General features: G+C 44.7%; 1 protein-coding gene across 1 annotated transcript in view; it reads left to right on the top strand.

The window, feature by feature from the left end:
* Positions 1-19,592, top strand: part of GPR158 (G protein-coupled receptor 158) — a 1,449,349-nt gene extending 1,429,757 nt beyond the window's left edge. Inside the window, exon 11 of the mRNA XM_069211362.1 lies at positions 17,614-19,592. Within this exon, the coding sequence (XP_069067463.1) occupies positions 17,614-19,464 (1,851 nt within the window). The 3' untranslated portion in view covers positions 19,465-19,592. The remainder of the gene's footprint in view (positions 1-17,613) is intronic.
* The last annotated feature ends 215 nt before the right edge of the window (positions 19,593-19,807 follow it).

The following is a 19,807-nucleotide window of genomic DNA, read 5'->3' as shown; positions in this document are numbered from 1 at the left end:
AATAAAAGGCAACACAGGTCTGCCATTGGCTCAGACCCAAATCTCATTTGCGTTCTTAACACATCCTGCTCTGACCAATCCTTGTTGTTCCACTTATGACACTTCCTCTTGTACTCTTTTGATTTCTATCCAAGTATCAGCTACAGATGACAGCATAGAACAAGTAGCAGGGAGCAGTTCTTGGCCCTTGTGGTCCAGATCACCACTCCTTGCTATCTATTATCCCCTCCCTTGCTCCCTAACAAGGTACTGCACCGCAGTTCCCTGAGCTCCTGAGCCCCGGTTCGATCCGGCTGGAACTAATTACCCTTTTTTGCTGTTTTGGCCCTTGGCGCTTTTCCAGGGCCTCTGCCTGACTACTGTCTCTGTTTTGACCTCTTATAACTCCTTTACCTCTTTTACCATGTTATTCTCTATTGCCTCGGTTCACAGCAACTGCCTGGTAATTAGATTTGTATTGCGCCACTGATGTTGATTCTCCTGCCTTTTCTGCTCCCTCCCTCTGCTTCCCTGCCAGCCCCCCCCACCGCCCAGGACTAGTTATGGATGCCGCTGCACTTGTGTGCGAAGGTGTGCCAAAGGCAAGTCTGTCTGTGCCCAGCACCAGGCCCCTATGCCCTCCTGCCACCTGCTACTACATCACCAAGGAGCTCCTGGCCCTAGACAGCAGACACCACACCAACAGTAGCTGCACTGCCTCCGTACGATCCACCAAGGGACCTTTCACCTGCCACCATTGCTGTTTCTCCTGCAACTCAGGACCGCCACCCCTCACTGGAGCTCATGCTGCCACTGCCTAGATAACCACAAACAACCTCAAACCTCCCCATTGCATCCTGATCAACACCCAATCCCTCTGCAAACATGCCACAGAAATCTGGGACACCATCACTCCAGTTTCCTTGGACATTGCCTTCATCACGAAACCTGGCTCAACTCCACTGCGAACGCCAATATCTTCATAGCAACTCCAGAAGGCTACAAGATGATACACGAGACTGCATTGACAAACACAGCGAGGGCAACTCCATCCTCTTCAAGGAAACCACCTGATGCATTGCCACCAATGATGACCCCATGCCACTCATGAAACACCTCAACTTCCAACTACAGACCAAGACCATGTTCAGAGGCACCCATGTATACAGACCCCTTGACCCCAGCCAGCCTTCTGCAACGCCGTCACCAACATCATCGTCCTCCCTAGCCATAGACTCCCACCATAACGTCCTACTCGGTGACCTCAATTTCCACATCGATGACCACGACAACACCTACTCCACCTCCCTCCTGGAGAATCTGATCAAGATCAAACTCACCCAACTGGTCATTGAACCCATTCACAAAGCTGGACATTCTCTCAAACCCATCTTCACCTCCAGTGACAGAATCAAATTCAGCCATGTCACCACACTCTCCTGGCCCGACCAGGCCATCGTCCATTTCACCATCTCCAACGCTTAGCACACCATCACCAAGTACCAAAACACCTCCCACCGCAGCTGGGACAATGTAAATGAGACACAATAGACACAGGCCCTCAGCACCACCAATCCTGAAACGTCATCAAACCTTGACCATACTGTCCAGAATTCCTCTGATTGGATCACCAAGTGCGCCGGCAGTCACTCCATTGAAACAAGCAAAATCCAACAAAACCACAAAACAAGCCAGATGGTACACCCCACATCTCAGCTCGATAAACAAAGGAGCACCTCAAAGTGCCCCGCCAACAGAGCCACTTACAAAGAAGCCCACATCAACTACCACATGCCCATCAAGGAAGCCAAGAGAGCAGCTGTTACAACCCGCATCAACACTGCAGCCAGCCACATGAAAGAACTCTTAAAAATAGTCAAAGAATTCTCCAATTCTGCAGCCACAAAGAACACCATTCACCTCGCCCAAGAATTCTGCGACTCCCTCTTGGACTACTTCCACAACAAGACTGCCACCATCTACAACAACTTTGACCCACAACTCACTGCTCACAAGTCCATCAGCCCAGACCAACCAGCGCATGTGGGAAAACAGGGCTGATTGCAGACTTGTTTCCCCTATTTTTCACTTTTTGCTGGTGTTTCCCTGACTCTGATGGTGCTACTGGTAGGGAAACAGCCTTAACAATGAGGCTCGAGTCACGTTGTGCCTTTACAACGGGGCCTGAACCACGAATGTGCCTTAACAACGCATTCCTTTACCACTCAAGTCATTACAACGACTTGCCTTAGGGAAAGTGTTGTTGGACTGATGTTGGACTTTAAGTCTAACACTTTCCCTACTGTGGTGCTTACTGGAGTTGGAATAGTAAACTATACTATTCCAAAGTCCAGCGCTTTCCCCAAGGCAAGTGTTGTAATGACTTGCATGCTTAAAGAATGCGTTGCAGAGATGCATTCGTGGTTTGGGACGCGTTCTTAAGGCAGGCGTGCTAAAGACCTGCGTTGTTCCGAGACACTACCGCCCTGGGTACTGCTAATCAGTCCCAGGGCCTGTGCTCTGTGTAAAATTAGTATGCAAATTTGGCTAATTATAATTGGCTAAGTCAACCTAACTATAAGTCCTTAGTATATGGTAGGGCATGTAGGTTTAGGGACCCCAGCATAGGTTATGCCCCCATAAGTGCACTTCTGAAGTGCCCAGTGTCATTTTAAAGGTAGGCCTGCCTTGATGGCTGCTTTTAAAGTGAAGTTACATGCAAATTCGACTTTGGAATTAAAAGTAGTTCCAAAGTCTTAAACTATCTTATTTTCACATATAAGTCACCACTAACGTGTGCCCTATGTGCCCCTAGGGCTGGGTGCCATGTAACTATAAGCAGGGACCTAATACAAATAGTTTAATAAGCCCTGTTGAGGTAAAACAGCCAAATTTGTTTTTCCCTCATTGAAGTGAGTGGCCTCCATAGACTAGAATGGTGAGACTTTATTTTAATTTGTAAGGTCTCCTCAAGTCACAGATACCTTAAGTTTGATATCATATAATTGTTATAATAAATCCCACAACTTACAATTGTTGTATTTAATATAACTTGTTCAGGTAAAGAGTTTTAAACTTTACCTCAAAGGTTGCCACTTTCAGCCCTCCAGTGATTTGATGCCTTGCTCTGATTGGCCAGCCTCTGGCAGAATGGTCAGGCTGCCTTGATGAGGTGTGAAGTGGCCAGGCTCAACACAAAGAGATGTGCCTGGGGGAGGAGATATTCCCTCAGCAGATGGGGAAACAGGAAGGGGAGGGCTGCCAAACCGGTCTTCAAAGGCAGGGAAGGACATTTGTAGCAACCTTGCACCTCCCTCACATCCTGCAAACCCAGACGATTAAGAGGCCCACTGATTAGATTAGGAGAGGGCAGGAGAAGGGTGTGTTTAAGGTTTTTGCACACCAGTGGGTGGGCTCAGCTAGATGTAACCTCCAAAAATCACTTTCCGCCATGATAGATTTTTGAGGAATGTTGCTCCCTGGGATTGATTTTTGCCACACTTCCCAGAAAGTGGTCATCAAAGGGTGAAGGACCCTGCACCTGATTGGAGAACCAGGACCACCCTGCTTTTCACCCAGGAGCAAGGAAAAAACTGGCAGACCTGCACCCACACCTCAGTTCCCTACCGGATCCCAACAAGGAAGAATGTCAGAAGAAAGTAGGACTACCCTGCTGGACCCCTGACCTGCACCTGGACACTACTCTGAAGGACTGCTACAGCTGCACACTTGGGCTTCACCACTAAAAGGACTTTGCCTGTCTTCTACTGCTTCAAGAAGGGACTCCCTGTTCGCTACAGGTACAAAGGACCTGCCCAGAGTCCCCTGCATCAAGTCCTGCAAGCAGAGCCGAGCTGACCAGCATCCAGTGGCCATTTGAGGCTTCTGACCAGGTGCATTCTGGGAATTGTAGTCCCAACTCCCAAGGAGCAACTCAGAGCTTCTGGAACCTTGGATCAAGTTGTGGACACTTCAAGGACTCAAAAAGGACCTCTGGAAGAAGATCCAGAAGTTTGGAGACGTTTGGAGCAACTCCATAAGTTGACAAGGTGCATTGTGGGAGTTATAGTCCCAGACTCCAAGAGGCTACCCAGAGGCTCTGAACCCTTGGCTGGCGCTGTGGACCACTTTCCTGAATCAAGAAACACTTCTGAAAGTAAGTGTGACAGTGTTACCTTGTGGGTGGCATGAACTCTGGACTTTGTTCCTTTCCAGGGTGACCCTTTGAGCGCTAGTTGTTTCTATGCGTTAGAAAACCTTAAATCTTTAAAAGTTCATTTCTCCGGTTCCTCTTATCTGATTTTAATCATTTTGGTGTCATTTTAAAGATAAACATATAATCTATTGTTATATATTGGTGTTGGATTTTTATTGTGTTTTGTGTTTTACTTATTTACTGTTTTCTGATTTTTAAATGCTTTACACATACGTCTCCTAAGTTAAGCCTTGTCGCTTGTTGCCAAGCTACCAAGGGTTGAGCTGAGTTTAATTTATTGAGCCCTAACTGGACCTAAGTAGAGGTTAGTGGCCTATTGCCAAGTGTAGGTACTTACCTGCCCTTACCAATAACCCATTTTCCAACAGCGCACACTAAGTGAACGATCACCACCTGGTCTTCGCTCACCATCCTGACTCCCTTGGCTATTGCGACATCCATCCAAGGGCACCAGCTGAACTCCTGCTCTCACTGCTGACAACATTAGAACCCTCCTTGACCATGTAGAGACTGTAACCATGACCCTCCTCGACCTATTTGCAGCTTTCAACACCATCTCCCAACACACCCTCATCAACAGACTCTACAGCATCAGTATATGTCATAATGCCTTCACTGGATCACCTATTTTCTAACTGGTCGCACGCAGAGCATCCGGCTCTCTCCCTTCATCTCTGAACCCAAGGAAATCACATGTGGTGTATCCCAAGGATCATCCCATAGCCCCACTCTCTTCAACATCTACATGACCCCCTTGTAGACATTGTCAGATTCCACTTCTTCAACATAATCTCATACGCAGACAACACTCAACTCATCCTCTCACTCTCCGAAAACCCCTCCACCACCAGAACCAACTACTGCATTACCATGCCCAACATAGCTAATTGGGTGAGGGATAACTGCTTCAAACTGAAATCTGACAAAACAGAAGTACTGATCTTCGGGAAGGACACCTCCATCTGGGGCCAAAGCTGGTGGCCAGCAAAATTCGGACCAAGACCCATACCAACAGACCAAACATGCAACCTTGGCATCATCTTCGACATCGAATAAACCATGAAACGGCAAGTCAGTACATTTGCCTGCTCCTGCTTCTTCATCCTTTGTACACTCTGCAAAATCTTCTGTTGGATCCCAAACAACACCGGAAAAAACGTTGTGCAGGCCCTCATCACCAGCCCCTTTGACTACGGCAATGCTCTCTATGTCAGCATCTCCACCCAGCTCCTCAGACAACTTCAGACCATACAGAATGTGGCAGTCAGACTCATACCTGACCTCCCCAAAAGGTCCCACATCACTTCCCACCTCAAACACCTCCACCAGCTCCTCATCCAGAAGAGATACAGATTCAAGATCCACACACATGCCTACAAAGCTCTATCGGTCAAGGACCAACCTATATCAACCACTGAGTGAATTTCCATCAACCCGCAAGACACCTGTGCTCCTCCGCTCTAGCCCAGGCACCCCCCCCTGAATCCACCGCAGATGGGCCACTCCTCCTACTTCATTGACACCAATGTGTGGAACAACCTGCCTCTCCATCATCAAACATCACTCTCAATAGCGGACTCCAGAAAGATTCTCAAATCTCATTACTGAGCTTTATCAATGCTGATTGATTAATCCTCAACAGATTAATTTGCCTACTCTCTATTAAATGTGCATGCCACAGTTGCACAATACAGAGCAACTTCTTTGGTATATCTGTTTCCAATGGTTACGTAATCATTTCTATTTCTGTGGGCTACACATTTAACAACTGTAATTTCATGTGGCAATTGTAAAGCTTCCAAAAATCTCATCATATATTCTCCGTTCCAAATAGCAGATTCGGATGAAGATATAAATCTCCTCTGTGACCATAACTGTCCAAAGTCATGGACCACACCAACGCTTTATTGACTCTTGGTGAACATTGTCCCTCGTCAATAGTTCTGAAAGATAACAAGTTCTTGTAAGAGCAACCAGTTCTGCTATTGGAGTAGAGGTGACATCTCAAAGCAAGAAGGCTTCTACCACTTTTTGAATTGTATAGATAGCATAAGCTGCTTTCAAATTCTCCATATCTCTTAAGTATGAGCCATCAACAAACACCACATAGTCGGGCTAATTAAGGGGTTCATTCTTAATATCAGGCCTTGGCTTGGTACACAAATTTGTGACATTGAGACAGTCATGCTCAATCTCTACCCCACTAATTTCATTTTCAGGCAATGGCAACAGTGAGCAGGATTAAGAGTCTGAAATATTTTTAGAACCAAGCTTTCAGCACCAAGAAACAATTATTCATACTTTGTAAGTCTTCTGTTTGCCATATATTGAGCATAAATTAAGCAGAATCTACATTGAGTGTGGGACCATCACTGTAAGAGGATGTACCATAACTGTACTCTTACTTTTCTCAATACTGACACCAAACGCCACAACCGCTAAAGACAGCCGAGCACTACTGTGGTTCCATGGTTAAGGGAAGTTGAGAAATACAAGCCACAGTCTCATGTGTGAGATTTTATAGTGGCGTTCTTGGAAACTCAGGATTATTTTTAACCATTATTCAAACAGGTTCTACACCTTTAATAAGTCCAATAACTTTTCCTGAAAAATCCCACACTTCAGGGTTCACAGTGTCTCTTACATTTGTAGGTTCAACTCTTCTGCCATTCTCACAGGGAACAGCACCAACCGCTGTCCCTTGTCTGGTCATTTTAAATGCAACATCCTCATCATGCGTTTGAAACTCATTACCATTAGACGTACAATATATTGTGCAATTCAATTTGCACATAAGACCCCTCCCTAACAGGCCTACTGAACTCAAACCACATAAAACAAATTGGTGATCCTTTTAAAATGATCACATTTTCACAGGGTTAGGTATTTTATTTATTTATATAACAACTTACATCTTCTTTCCTGAGAAGAGTAGGTCAGGAACATCCATTGTATTAATGGAATAGTGAGCACCGGTGTCAATTACAAATGACATTTGGTGGCCATTCACCTCACCGTCTACAGATGGACCACCCTGGTCTACCTCTACAATTTGCACCAAGTACACAATCTTCCTCCCCCCGTGACACCGTCATTGTGAATTATGCAAGTCAAAACTCTCATTCTTGAACTTAGAGAATTGTTGAAATGGTTTTTGATTTTAAAAAGGATTTGGATTTTCTCTTGATTTGCATTAAACCTAGTGTTACCCACGTTCTATGGAAGCACCCGAGGTTGTGGGACTTGCATTATTGTGGATTGTGACTGGTTTGGAATTCGCATTTGCTGAAGTGGAACATAATGTGTTTGAGCTGTACTAACATTTTGCATTTTCCCATTATGAACTACCCTTTCAAGGTTCTGTCGACACTCCCTTTTCCAATTCTCATTTCTATTACAATAATGACAAGGAGTTGATTTCTTCAACACCGTAGTATCTACACCAGAATTCAGATCAACCTGAACAACTCAAACTCTGCCTTGTGAAACACCAATTACACCTTGCATCATAGAACCCCCTATCTGCTAACCAACACCTTACTTTCCACCAACATTTCACACATACAAATGCTCTCCTGTGCCAACTTTGTTTGGGCAAGCATAAGCTTTCTTACTATGTCTTTTCTGCTTCATCTCTTGCTCGTCACTGCAGTACTTTGTATACTTCAGGATCTTATCTAACGGTTTAGTCTGCCATCAAATCACATTCTATTTTAAGTGCATACTGTTCTCTTGGCACAACCCAATAACAAACTATGACACAAAGCTACCCACATGATCTTTTTCAGGATTGTCTTGACCACTGTGTGGTTTAATCACCTGTAAACACCTGTAACAGTCATTCATAGTGGGCATGCACTGATTCTTTAGTTTCCTGTGTCATTCTATTGATCTTTAGCCAACCAATAGCCCTTGCCCAGACCTTTTCCTTCAGGAAAGTAATTACCTCATCATACTTGGTCATCACCACCTGGCGTTTCCCTCTTAGTGAACATAGGAGCCGCATTTTTATCTGAGGCGCTGGTGGCAGTTTACGATTTACCTCTACACAGTCTGTTTCCTTCATTTTCTTTTACTATTTTTTGGCCATTTGCTGTATATCAAAATCACTCTATTTCTGAATGCACTTGACTAATTCAGCAATCTGTAATTTCATCCCTAAAGATTGCATGGTGATAATCCACCAATTTTGTTAATTGTAGCTGTACACCTAGTGATCTCTTTATTCGGACATATCAGCTTGTTTTCCTGGTATTGATTCAGATGTGAGATGATTAAACATCCCCTATTGATTTCTTCCGATTCCACCTTTAAATTCGGTACATCTAAGGTGCTAATTCTCCCTTCACTCATGGACTGTGACTCAATCTCTCCTCTCTCACTACTCTCCAGAGTTTCCTCAAACTATGGAGGCCAAATCTCATTAACTAATGGTCCTATTCCTCCTTGAGTAATTGGAGTTGTGAAACAAGTTTCCTCCTTTCTCTGAGAGAATGTACATTTTGTGGTGGACTCCAAGCAACAATATGTAAATTCTGCGATGTCAAGATAAACCCTATTGTGGCTACTCCAACCAGCGCCAGCTTTAGGGCGGTGCGAACAGTGTGGCCACACCGGGTGATGTTGTGGATTGGTGGGGGGAACTGTCCTTAGGGGGGCGCTGTATTTAGCAATGATCACGAAACTTGCAATTTAAAAGCACCTACTGAAAAGTTCCTTGTGCGTCCTGCCTTCATGAAATAATTAAAATGTCAAGATACATCTTGTGATTAATGTTCCTGCTAGGGAGAGAGGTGGGAGTTTTGTGTGGGGGCAGCTTTGACTCACCATAAAGTAGCTTAGAGGGTTAATATGCCTGCTGCAAAGAACAGAACTATATTTTCTGTGGATAGCTGAGTGGATTACTAAAGTTAGCCTTTACAAGCAATTTACAACAAATAAAAGTATGTGGAAGAGCGGCTATGAAGAGATGAAGGGCACATTTGCCAGGTGGTAGTGAGGGAATCCAAGGAGGTGGTCATGAGGTAGTGGGTGCCAAAAAAGACTGTCGCAGAGTGCGCCACCAGCACTAAACGCGGCCCTGACTCCAACTACAGCTCCTGGAACTGCAGGAGTTGGGCCAATGGTCATTGGGGTAGACGCACGCGAAATTGCTAAAGTCTAAGCTGATATGGCTTGTGACATTGGTGTGGGGACAGTCACAACCTAGGTAGAAACAGCAAGAGCAACTACAGTACTAGCTGTTTTAATAGGTGTGGCTGTTTCAATAGGTGTGGCTGCAACTGAAAGAGTTAGAAGTGGTCCCCCCAATCTGAGTCACATTCAGATTAACAGAGGCTGTGGCAACATTACTACTAGATGTTGTAGTACCATCTGGATCTGGAGATGGGGCAACATAAGGCAGTGACTGTGAGGACAACAAAACAACTAAGTGATCATCTCCAGAATCACTATAAGTATTAGATTTTTCAGCTGCATCGACATCTTCATTTCCCCACCTTTGATTCCTTTAGGTGTCTCTGTTGTCTGTGCAGGGTACATTCTAGCTCCTTCAGCCATACATTTCCTCCAGCTATGCTGTTTTTCATCTTATATTGCATCGTCGTAATTATGCACTGCTCTCTTTGCTCTATTCTGATATTTTCCTTTCTCTTATTCATGTGGTGCACGATACCAAGCATTTAGTGGTTCCAACTGTGCAGCTCTAGGAGGCTGTTTCATGGCATATAATATTCCTTCCAAATTCTCAATAACCCTCAGGTCAAATGTACCATATTATGGAAATCTTAATGCCCCTTCTTTTTCTGTAATTTTGTGCCAATGAGGAAGCCGCAAACACATGCAAAACCCTATCTTTGTCACCATGTAATGACCTAGCGTACCTTCCGTTGGAGCTTCCTTGCCCTCATGGACATCTGCTTTCTCCATCATACCACCACTGTCTGGCCTTGCACGTAAGCTCTTATCAACCCAAATTCTAATCAAATGGCTTTTACTGCAGCAAGCATGTTCAAATTACACAATCTTTGTATAATCTGACCATCAGTTTTGTTTAAAAAATTGTTAAACATCAATGATTTCATAGCATACAACAAAGTTGAAGGCACTTTTGCTAGATAGACAAATAATAAGTGTACAAAGTGCCTGCTTCCAATGGCATTATAGAAAGCCCTTATCCTACTGGCTTGTGATGTATTCTTACTGGAGCTATTTGATATGTGCTTATCTTTATTTAAGTTACCAGAAAAAAATGTCTCTAGAAAAGGGTAGGAATTAACTATTTCCAGCTTCTCTTCGCCAACTTGCCAATGATGCCAACTTTACTCATAGTAAAGTTAAACTTTTGGTCTAAGTTTAGACTTTTGGACTAAACTTAGACCAAAAGTCTAAAGTTAGATCAAAAGTCTAACTTTACTCATGGTAAAGTTAGCCTTTTGGTCAAAGATTAGACTTTTGGTCTAAACTAAGACTTTTGTTCCAAGTTTACGTTTGTGAATCTGGCCCGAGAACTAGTGTTTCCCAAATCTTTTCCCTTAAAAATTAAAACTTTACGTTTGCAAACAATTATTTAAAAACAATGGGATGCAACAAACTGATGAAGAAAACACAAATAATTGTTGAGGCCTTTTCGAGTTAAATCAAAGATAACAATGTCATCTGCATATAGTAGATAAGGCAGTTGGCAATCCCCTATTCTCAGTGGATCTGTTTTACTGTCATTAAGAAGCTAAGGCAGGTTGGAAATATATAAGGAGAATGAAAACAATATAGCGGCTAGAAGACGCGCCTGTTTCTGCTGTTTTTTGTGTGTATCATGGAAGATAAGTCCTGGTCCCCTCCGAAAAGAACTTGACACCAGGGGCCATATGTACGAAAGATTTTTCCCATAGACACAGAATGGGTAAGATCCTTTGGTACATCTGGCCCCAGGTCAACTAATGTGAGGCAATAATCAGGTTAGGAGGAATGCCTGTCCTGGGAAATTTTTCTCACAGCTTTGTGTGATACAATGGAATGTTGTGGAAAATATTTTGAATGCTGCATAGATCAGTTGACCCTGAATGTTGGCATATTTTTCTATAATTTTTAAAGCATTGCAAGATAATCCAGGGTACAACATTTCTTTCCTGAAGCTGGTTTGTTCGGTTGGGATTACCTTTTCCTCTTCCACCTAAATATGGAGATGTTCCAAACTACTTTTTGTGAAAATCTTTCCAACTGAATCTAAAGGAGATATTTGACTATAAATGTAAGGTGATTACATGATGCCTCTTTGTATAGAAGGACTATACCACTCCCAGTCCAGAATGAAGAGATAGTATATTGTTGGTAACAGCAGTCAAATACTGAGATTAAAAAGATCAACCATAGCATAGCTTCCTTTTTTATTACTGATATTGGGATTTTATCCGGTCACACGTCCCAGATGAAACTTTTAACTCTGAGCTTGGAGATGATCAAATATGCCAGCAAGACATCTCTTCATCGTAAATAGGGGCTCTCTCCCAGAGTCGACCTGGACTCAATTTCAAACTGGATAGTACCTGTAGAAGCAAGGCCAAGAGTGGTTGTCATATGAAGTAGCATGGTGATAAAAAAATAATGATCTAGAATGCAGTTTTGATCGACTCGCTGATGGCTGAGACATACGCAATCTTTCCACACAACACCTTTATGTTTTCCTCATTAATGTACTGCAAGCTCAGAAAATGAACTTTGTTTTGGTAATGTACTCCATGAGTAAGGGAATACAGAATCAGTAAGCATTATCTTCAACGAATAACTCTGAAGAAATTGACTAAATCTTAGAAAATACTATGGTGGTCATTCTGACCCTGGCGGTCTTTGACCGCCAGGGCGGAGGACCGCGGGAGCACCGCCGACAGGCCGGCGGTGCTCCAATGGGGATTCCGACCGCGGCGGTAAAGCCGCGGTCGGACCGGCACCACTGGCGGGCTCCCGCCAGTGTACCGCCGCCCCATTGAATCCTCCACGGCGGCGCAGCTTGCTGCACCGCCGCGGGGATTCCGACCCCCCCTACCGCCATCCAGATCCCGGCGGTCCGACCGCCGGGATCCGGATGGCGGTAGGGGGGGTCGCGGGGCCCCTGGGGGCCCCTGCAGTGCCCATGCCACTGGCATGGGCATTGCAGGGGCCCCCGTAAGAGGGCCCCTACATGTATTTCACTGTCTGCTGCGCAGACAGTGAAATACGCGACGGGTGCAACTGCACCCGTCGCACAGCTTCCACTCCGCCTGCTCGATTCCGAGCCGGCTTCATCGTGGAAGCCTCTTTCCCGCTGGGCTGGCGGGCGGTCTGAAGGCGACCGCCCGCCAGCCCAGCGGGAAAGTCAGAATTACCGCCGCGGTCTTTCGACCGCGGAACGGTAATCTGACGGCGGGACTTTGGCGGGCGGCCTCCGCCGCCCGCCAAGGTCAGAATGAGGGCCTATGTGTTATTAACCTCGATAAGATGACAAATAAATAATTTGGATGTGTAAACTGTGTTCCCTCTCTTTAGCAGGGGAGAAATGAGGGTTAACGGAGGCGGATGATTAGGAGAATGCAAAGAAAATCCGTGTTTGCAAACTTTGATTTCTCCTAAATGCATAGTTGCACATTGTTATTCGTGCACTTTGAGGAGGATTATCTGAAGTTTCAAACTGCACGATCAAAGTTTGATGAATCCCGAGTAATGCTAAGAATAATTTTACAGGTGTACGCTGCACTCTAGGAATACAATTGCTATTGCAGTTGCTGTAAACATTTCACAACTGATAAAGTTGTTCCAGCGTTCCACTGTGTTACAACTTCATTCAGCAAGGTATTTTCAGAACAATGTTTTATGAGAGTTCTGCAACTAAATACGAGATTTTGCAGCACCACTTTTTCACATTGACTTAATTTTAGTGGATGTCTTCCCACTATTTGTATTTTTGTAACTTAAACTTAGTTTATGAAGTGTACAAAGTTTAAAAAATGTATCAGGTTGCAGAGAAAACCCCTTTGAAATGTTAAACACCTATTTCACAGTCAGGGGCAATTGGTGAAATGTTATTCTGTTGGGCATCTAAATCCAGTGTAGCCAGTTCTGACAATTGAGATGTGAGCTTACATTTTCTGAGTCTTCATGTGAGGCATAATCTATTACTTTAACCCCCCCCCACACACCCCTGCCAGCAGCAACCGCTGCAAATCCTTCAACTACGAATCAATCAATCAATCAATCAATCAATTTATAAACCACGCTACATACCCGTGAGGGTTTCAAGGCCCCTGGGGGGGGGGGGGGAGAGTGCTGCTACTGCTCGAAGAGCCAAGTCTTGAGGAGTTTTCTGAAGGAAAGAAGGTCCTGGGTCTGTCGTAGATCCGGCAGGAGGGTGTTCCAGGTCTTGGAGGCGAGGTACGAGAATGATCTGCCGCCAGAAGATTTGCGTCAGATGTGGGGGAAGGAGGCGGGGGCGAGGTTAGCGGAGCAGAGATGCCGGGTGGGGGTGTAGAAGCTGTGTCTGTTGTTCAGGTATGTTGGTCCGGTGTTGTGGACTGCCTTGTGTGCGTGGATGAGGAGCTTGAAGGTCATCCTCTTATTGACGGGGAGCCAGTGAAGGTCTCTTAGGTGGGGGGTGATGTGGCAGTGGCGAGGGATGTTGAGGATGAGTCGGGCGGAGGCGTTTTAGATGCGTTGGAGGAGTTTGGATGAGATACAGGTGTAGAGGGGGTTGCCGTAGTCGAGTCTGCTGCTGACGAAGGCCTGGGTTACTGTTTTTCTTGTTTCTGTTGGGATCCATTTGTAAACTCTGCGAAGCATGCGGAGGGTGTTGTAGTAGGAAGAGGAGATGGCGCTGACCTGCTTTGACATGGAGAGTGAGGAGTCGAGGGTGAAGCCGAGGATTCGTGCGCTGTCGGTGGGTGTCGGTGGGGGCCCCAGCGTGGTCGGCCACCATGAGTTGTCCCAGGCGGAGAGGGTGCGCCCAAGGATGAGGACCTCTGTTTTGTTCGAGTTCCGTTTTAGCCGGCTGTCTCTCATCCAGTCAGCGATGGCTTTTAGTCCCTTGTGGAGGTTGGTTTTGGCGGTTTGCGGGTCCTTGGTGAGGGAGAGGATGAGTTGGGTGTCGTCGGCGTAAGAGATGATGTTGAGGTTGTGCTGACGGGCCACTTGTGCGAGGGGGGCCATGTAGATGTTGAACAGCGTCGGGCTGAGGGATGAGCCCTGGGGTACGGCGCAGATGATGTTGAAGGCTTTGGATTGGTACGGGGAGGTAGACTCTTTGGGTTCTGCTGGCGAGGAAGGATGCAGTCCATTTGAGGGCCTGGTCCTGGATTCCTGCTGCGTGGAGGCGGGATTTTAGGGTGTGGTGACAGACGGTGTCAATGGCGGCTGATTGGTCTAGGAAGATGAGGGCGATGTTTCTCCATTGTCGAGGTGGCTTCTGATGTCGTCTGTGGTGGCATGGAGGGCGGTTTCGGTGCTGTGGTTGCTCTGAAGCCGGACTGAGAGGGGTCCAGGATGTTGTTGTCTTCGAGGTACCGGGTGAGCTGAGTGTTGACGATTTTTTCGATGACCTTTGCCGGGAAAGGGAGCAGAGAGATGGGCTGGACATTTTTCAGGTCCTGGGGGTCCGCCTTTGGTTTTTTGAGAAGGGCGTTGATTTCGGCGTGTTTATAGCTTTCCGGTAATCTTGCAGTTTCGAAGGAGATGTTGATGGCTTTTTGTAGGTGTGGTGCGATGGCTGTGTCTGCTTTGTTGAAGATGTGGTGTGGGCAGGGGTCTGTTGGTGATCCGGAGTGGATGGAGTTCATGGTCTTGCGGGTTTCGTCGTCGCTGATGCTGGTCCAGCAGGTCAGTCGGCTGGAGCGGGTGGAGTTCGTGGTGGGTGGGGTAGGAGCGTCCAGAATGTGAGGGGAGTTGAAGCTGTCGTGGATGTCCGTGATTTTTTGGTGGAAGGCGGTTGCTAGGGCGTCGCATAGTTCTTGGGAGGGGGTGATGTCGTTGACGGTGGCGTTTGGGTTGGAGAGTTCTTTTACGATGCTGTAAAGTTCTTTGCAGTCATGGGTGTTGTTTTCTAGGCGGGGTTTGAAGGAGGATCTTTTTGCTAGCCTGATGAGTTGGTGGTGTTTGCGTGTGGCATCCTTGAGTGCCGTGTGGTTGTCTGGAGTGCGTTCGAGTAGCCATATTTGCTTGAGTTTTCGGCAGTGGTGTTTGGAGGCTTGGAGGTAGTTGGTGAACCAGGTGGCTTTTTTCTGATGTGGTTGTTGGAGGGTTTTCTGAGTGGAGCAAGGCGGTCGGCGCAGTTGTTGATCCATAGCTTGAGGTTGTGTGTTTATTGTCCTTTTGTTGTCAAACGGGTGGGCTTAGGGGATGACGGGGATGAGGGGAGTGCGCTGTGCACTCCTCTCAGTGCGCCTGTGTGTTTGGCTGGTGGTCTTGAGCCGGCCAAACACACATGCACTCTGTGCTTGCTCCAGCTCAGCACTGTGTTGCCGGGCTGGAGAAAGCAGGCACTGGCTCCCAGGATACCTGGGAGTGCCCTGGCTGAGCGCTCCCAGCCAATCCTAAAGCTGCACTGAGCACCCTCAGGATTGGCCGCAGGGTTGGCTGGGAGCCGGTGCTGCCTGCTGAAGAGACGGAGGATCAGCGGCGCGGCACGCAGGTACGTTTTCTTTTTCTTTTTTTCTTTATATTATTAATATCATCACCCTGCCCCCCTTATAACCTCTGTGAGCTGCGACTGGTTTAGCATCAAGCTTGGTCCATATAAGAATTTGGTATTTAAGAGAAAATGCTCAATGTGGTACCTTCAGGCATTCCCACATCAAGAAATACCAACCTGGGTTTGATTCTATTTCAGCAGAGAGGCAAAGCTTGACAGAAGGTAAAGAAAGAGATTGAAATTTACCGTAGGAAAAAAGATTGTAACACAACCATTGTTACTTCGTAGCAGAACATCTGCCTTTCCATTTGCCATCCCTGAAGAAAGAAGCAGGAACGTTTTAAGAGAAATGTGTGTGGCTTCACGCTTGCGCTCATCAGAATTGTTTGTACTCCACAAAATCAGATACTCCAAGGTCAACATCTAGAGTTTGAGATCATGGTTTGAACTCGTCTCAGCCTATCTGTGATGGAAAAGCGTGATTTGTTGTATTCCTTTTAGAGGATCCCACTGTTTTAATAGTTATGGGCCCAAATATCTATTCATATAGCATGACTGATACCAACAATCTGTATATTAAAAGAAAACATTGACAGGTAGCAATGAAATCAACCGCCATGCAAGTACTATTAAAAAGATAACAGGTCAGACTGCGATCAAACCCCCAGAGGTTGGGGAAGAAACTAAACATCAGATTAATGTTGGGCTCACCTCTTACGGTTGAATCAGCTGTCTGAATATTGTCAGCTGTACCTCCTCCCCTTCTCCCATTTAGGATAACCCAAATGAAGGTGATGCTTATACTCCCAACCCCACATATTTATTGATGCCACAAGTAGAGACGTTTGTATTCCAATGTTCCTAACTCTGACGTTATTGCTACCACCGAGCAAAGCTCTTTTAAAGGTGGTTGGCAGGTTTTCTTGCATTACCCCCTGTTGGAAAAAGATTGAACCACCTCCCCCATGTACAGAAATACTGCATATGGGGCTGGATATAATGGTGGGCACTCAGTGTAGTAATTATTGACATGTGTCACCAGCATGCCATGTTGAAGTGGGAAGTTGGGCAAAAGGATGGCCTCCAGCCTCTCATAGTAATAGAAACGCCCTTGCTGTAATTTGCATCCGAGCATTTCACAGAGTCCTCTGTAGGTCTATGTAGTCATGCTTGAAAAAAGGTATAAATATATTGTAGAATGCTTACATTTTGCTTTTCTCTAATAAAAAATCCGTCCTTTTCTTGAATACACAAAAGGAACCGAATTTAACCTTGTTTATCAGCAAGACAACTGTAGAACATGCTTAATAATTTTTTATATTGTGCATGAACATGTAGTTCTTGTATTAAAGAGCTTTCATTTATCTTTGCATAATTTATTATGTCATCAACAAACAGAAAATTACGGTATTGGATATTGTATAAAATTATAAACCCTTTTTATACTATTGATTTACCCACATAACAGCAGCACTAGCTAATTAATTGACATAGACTTAAAATCAGGCCGCCCAATATTTATTGCCTTAACCATAGGAAAACTTTGTTCAAAGTGAAAATAACATTGTTACAAATTAGATATTTATCACAGTTCATAGATGTATAGTTGGAAAGGAGTGCGCCGGTCTACACGAGTATACTTAGTAGTAGTAAGTGTTCACCTTCTGTCATTTTAACAAGGTAATGACACATTGAAACACATAGAATGAGGGAAGGTTTTTTGGGGGTTATGCTTTATTAAACCTTTTATTTTCATTGTTGTTCACAGGATGAATTGAAGAAACTTTACGCACAATTAGAAATATATAAGAGGAAGAAAATGATAGCAAATAACCCACATCTTCAGAAAAAGAGATGTTCAAAAAAGGGCCTGGGACGCTCCATTATGAAACGAATTACTGAGATCCCAGAGACAGTGAGTAGGCAGTGCTCCAGGGAAGACAAGGAGGCTGGCGACCACAGTATTATCAAAAACAATATTGGTGTGGCAAAAAAGAATCTGCACGATGCCACCAGCCACGCTCCAAAAGCAAAGGAAGATTTTTTGAAACACCGAGTTATTTCATTGAAAAAGTCTCATAGTGCATATGATCACCTAAGGGCACCAAATGAGGAGACAAAAAGCCTAGATGCAGAGAATATGACCTCAACTGAAAACTCCTTGCTGGATGTGTTAATTGGGAAAAAACTGACGAAGAAGGCAAAAGAGTTAGAGGATGGCGCATCAACAGAATCAGTTCCTCTTGTGTGCAAATCTGCTAGTGCACACAATTTAAGTGTGGACAAGAAGCCCTTGCATCCTAAAACATCAGTGTTACAAAAGTCTTTGAGTGTTATTGCAAGTGCCAAGGAGAAAACCCTTGGGCTGACGGGTAAAACTCAAAGTTTAGAAGAAAGTGGTAAAAGTCGAAAAATCACAGACAAAAGCAAAGATACTAGCAATACAAATGTAACCTCTGAAAAATCGGAGAATAAAGACATTCAACCACAAAATGCCAGCCAAAAAGAAGAGCTTAAGAAATCTCAAAAATGTGGAATAATGAAACAACAAGCAGTCGGCCAATCCTTAACAAACCTAGACACAGGTACAGGTACAGGTAACTGTGAATCCAAGGATGCATTTGACATACAGGAGGTGTGTCCCTGGGAGCTGTATGATCTTTCTCCAAGTACAGTGGCTGCAGAAAATAAAGTTCAGAAACATGTGTCTATTGCTCCTCCTGAAGCAGATAAAAAGCAAATGTTGAGAAATAAGGTTAAATCCAACAACAAGCCCAAGGCAACGGAAGGATCAGATCAGCAACCACATCCAAGGAATATGAGCAAGCCAGAAACAGTGACCAAGGAGAGCTTAGAAAATGTGCACTCAAAGGCTAAAGGGGAGAATTCTAAAAAGCACCATATTTCAAATGTTTCTCCTAGAGATGATGCTGGGATGTCCAAAAAGACAACAGTAAAAGTACTGGATAAAGAAAACATCAACAAAACAGGAGAGCCTAAGTATAAAGCATCTCCTCATCAGGAGGCAGTAAACCCACCTGACTGCCATACTAACTCAAATAACAACTTGAAACAGCCTGCAACATTTTCGGCAGAGATATGTCCATGGGATTTTGCTACTGCTGATTGTTCAAACAAAGATGATAATGTAAAATCGCAAAACACACCTGCAATGACACCAACTGCAAATACACCAACATCACCTTCTAAAAGAAGAGCTTTTGGACTTCCAATCAAAGTTATTCCATCACTTGGAAGAAAAGAGCCAGAAAAAGAGAAGCGGAAAACAAAAAGTAAAGGAAAAGAAATTGAATTAAAAGTACCAATAGCAAAAACAGACAAACCAAAAAGCTCAGAAGTTCGATTAAAGGCAAATGAAAACTCCTTAAGTGCGTCACCAAACAAAGGAGTGCATACCTCATATCAGCTGGGCACAGACCCGTGTAAATTAATGGAAATCTGTCCTTGGGAAGTTCCTCCTGCGCCACAAACAGGAGGACATGGCACAGACAGAACACACAGTAAAACCCCACTGGCAGAATCCAGTGACAAATCAAAGCTGGTGGATATTTGCCCATGGGACTTTGAGGAACAAACAGAAGCGAAGCAGGGATGCTAGTGGTTAGATTTTGATTGTATTGCTTAATAGGACAGCTACACAGAAAGCCCCTAAAATAGACACTTGACATATTTAGCCTACGTAGCACTATTAACATAATGCATCCCAAAAAGTAAATTTTGTATAATGATTGCTCTCGTTTTCTTATTAACCTTTGTTTCAATACAAAGTTGTGTCTCACAATTAAGCATTCCAGATTGTCAATTTTTTGCATCTAACTTTGAAATATGTGGCACAACACATTTATGCAAATCTTCAGATACTCTATTGTAATTGCAACCTAAACACCTGCGAAAAAGTTTAATTTGTGTACTTATTTATTTATAGGAATCTTAGTACCATT

Source organism: Pleurodeles waltl, chromosome 10 (genome assembly GCF_031143425.1).
Source record: "Pleurodeles waltl isolate 20211129_DDA chromosome 10, aPleWal1.hap1.20221129, whole genome shotgun sequence".
NCBI lineage: Eukaryota > Metazoa > Chordata > Amphibia > Caudata > Salamandridae > Pleurodeles > Pleurodeles waltl.
This window is presented reverse-complemented; position numbering and strand designations above follow the sequence as displayed.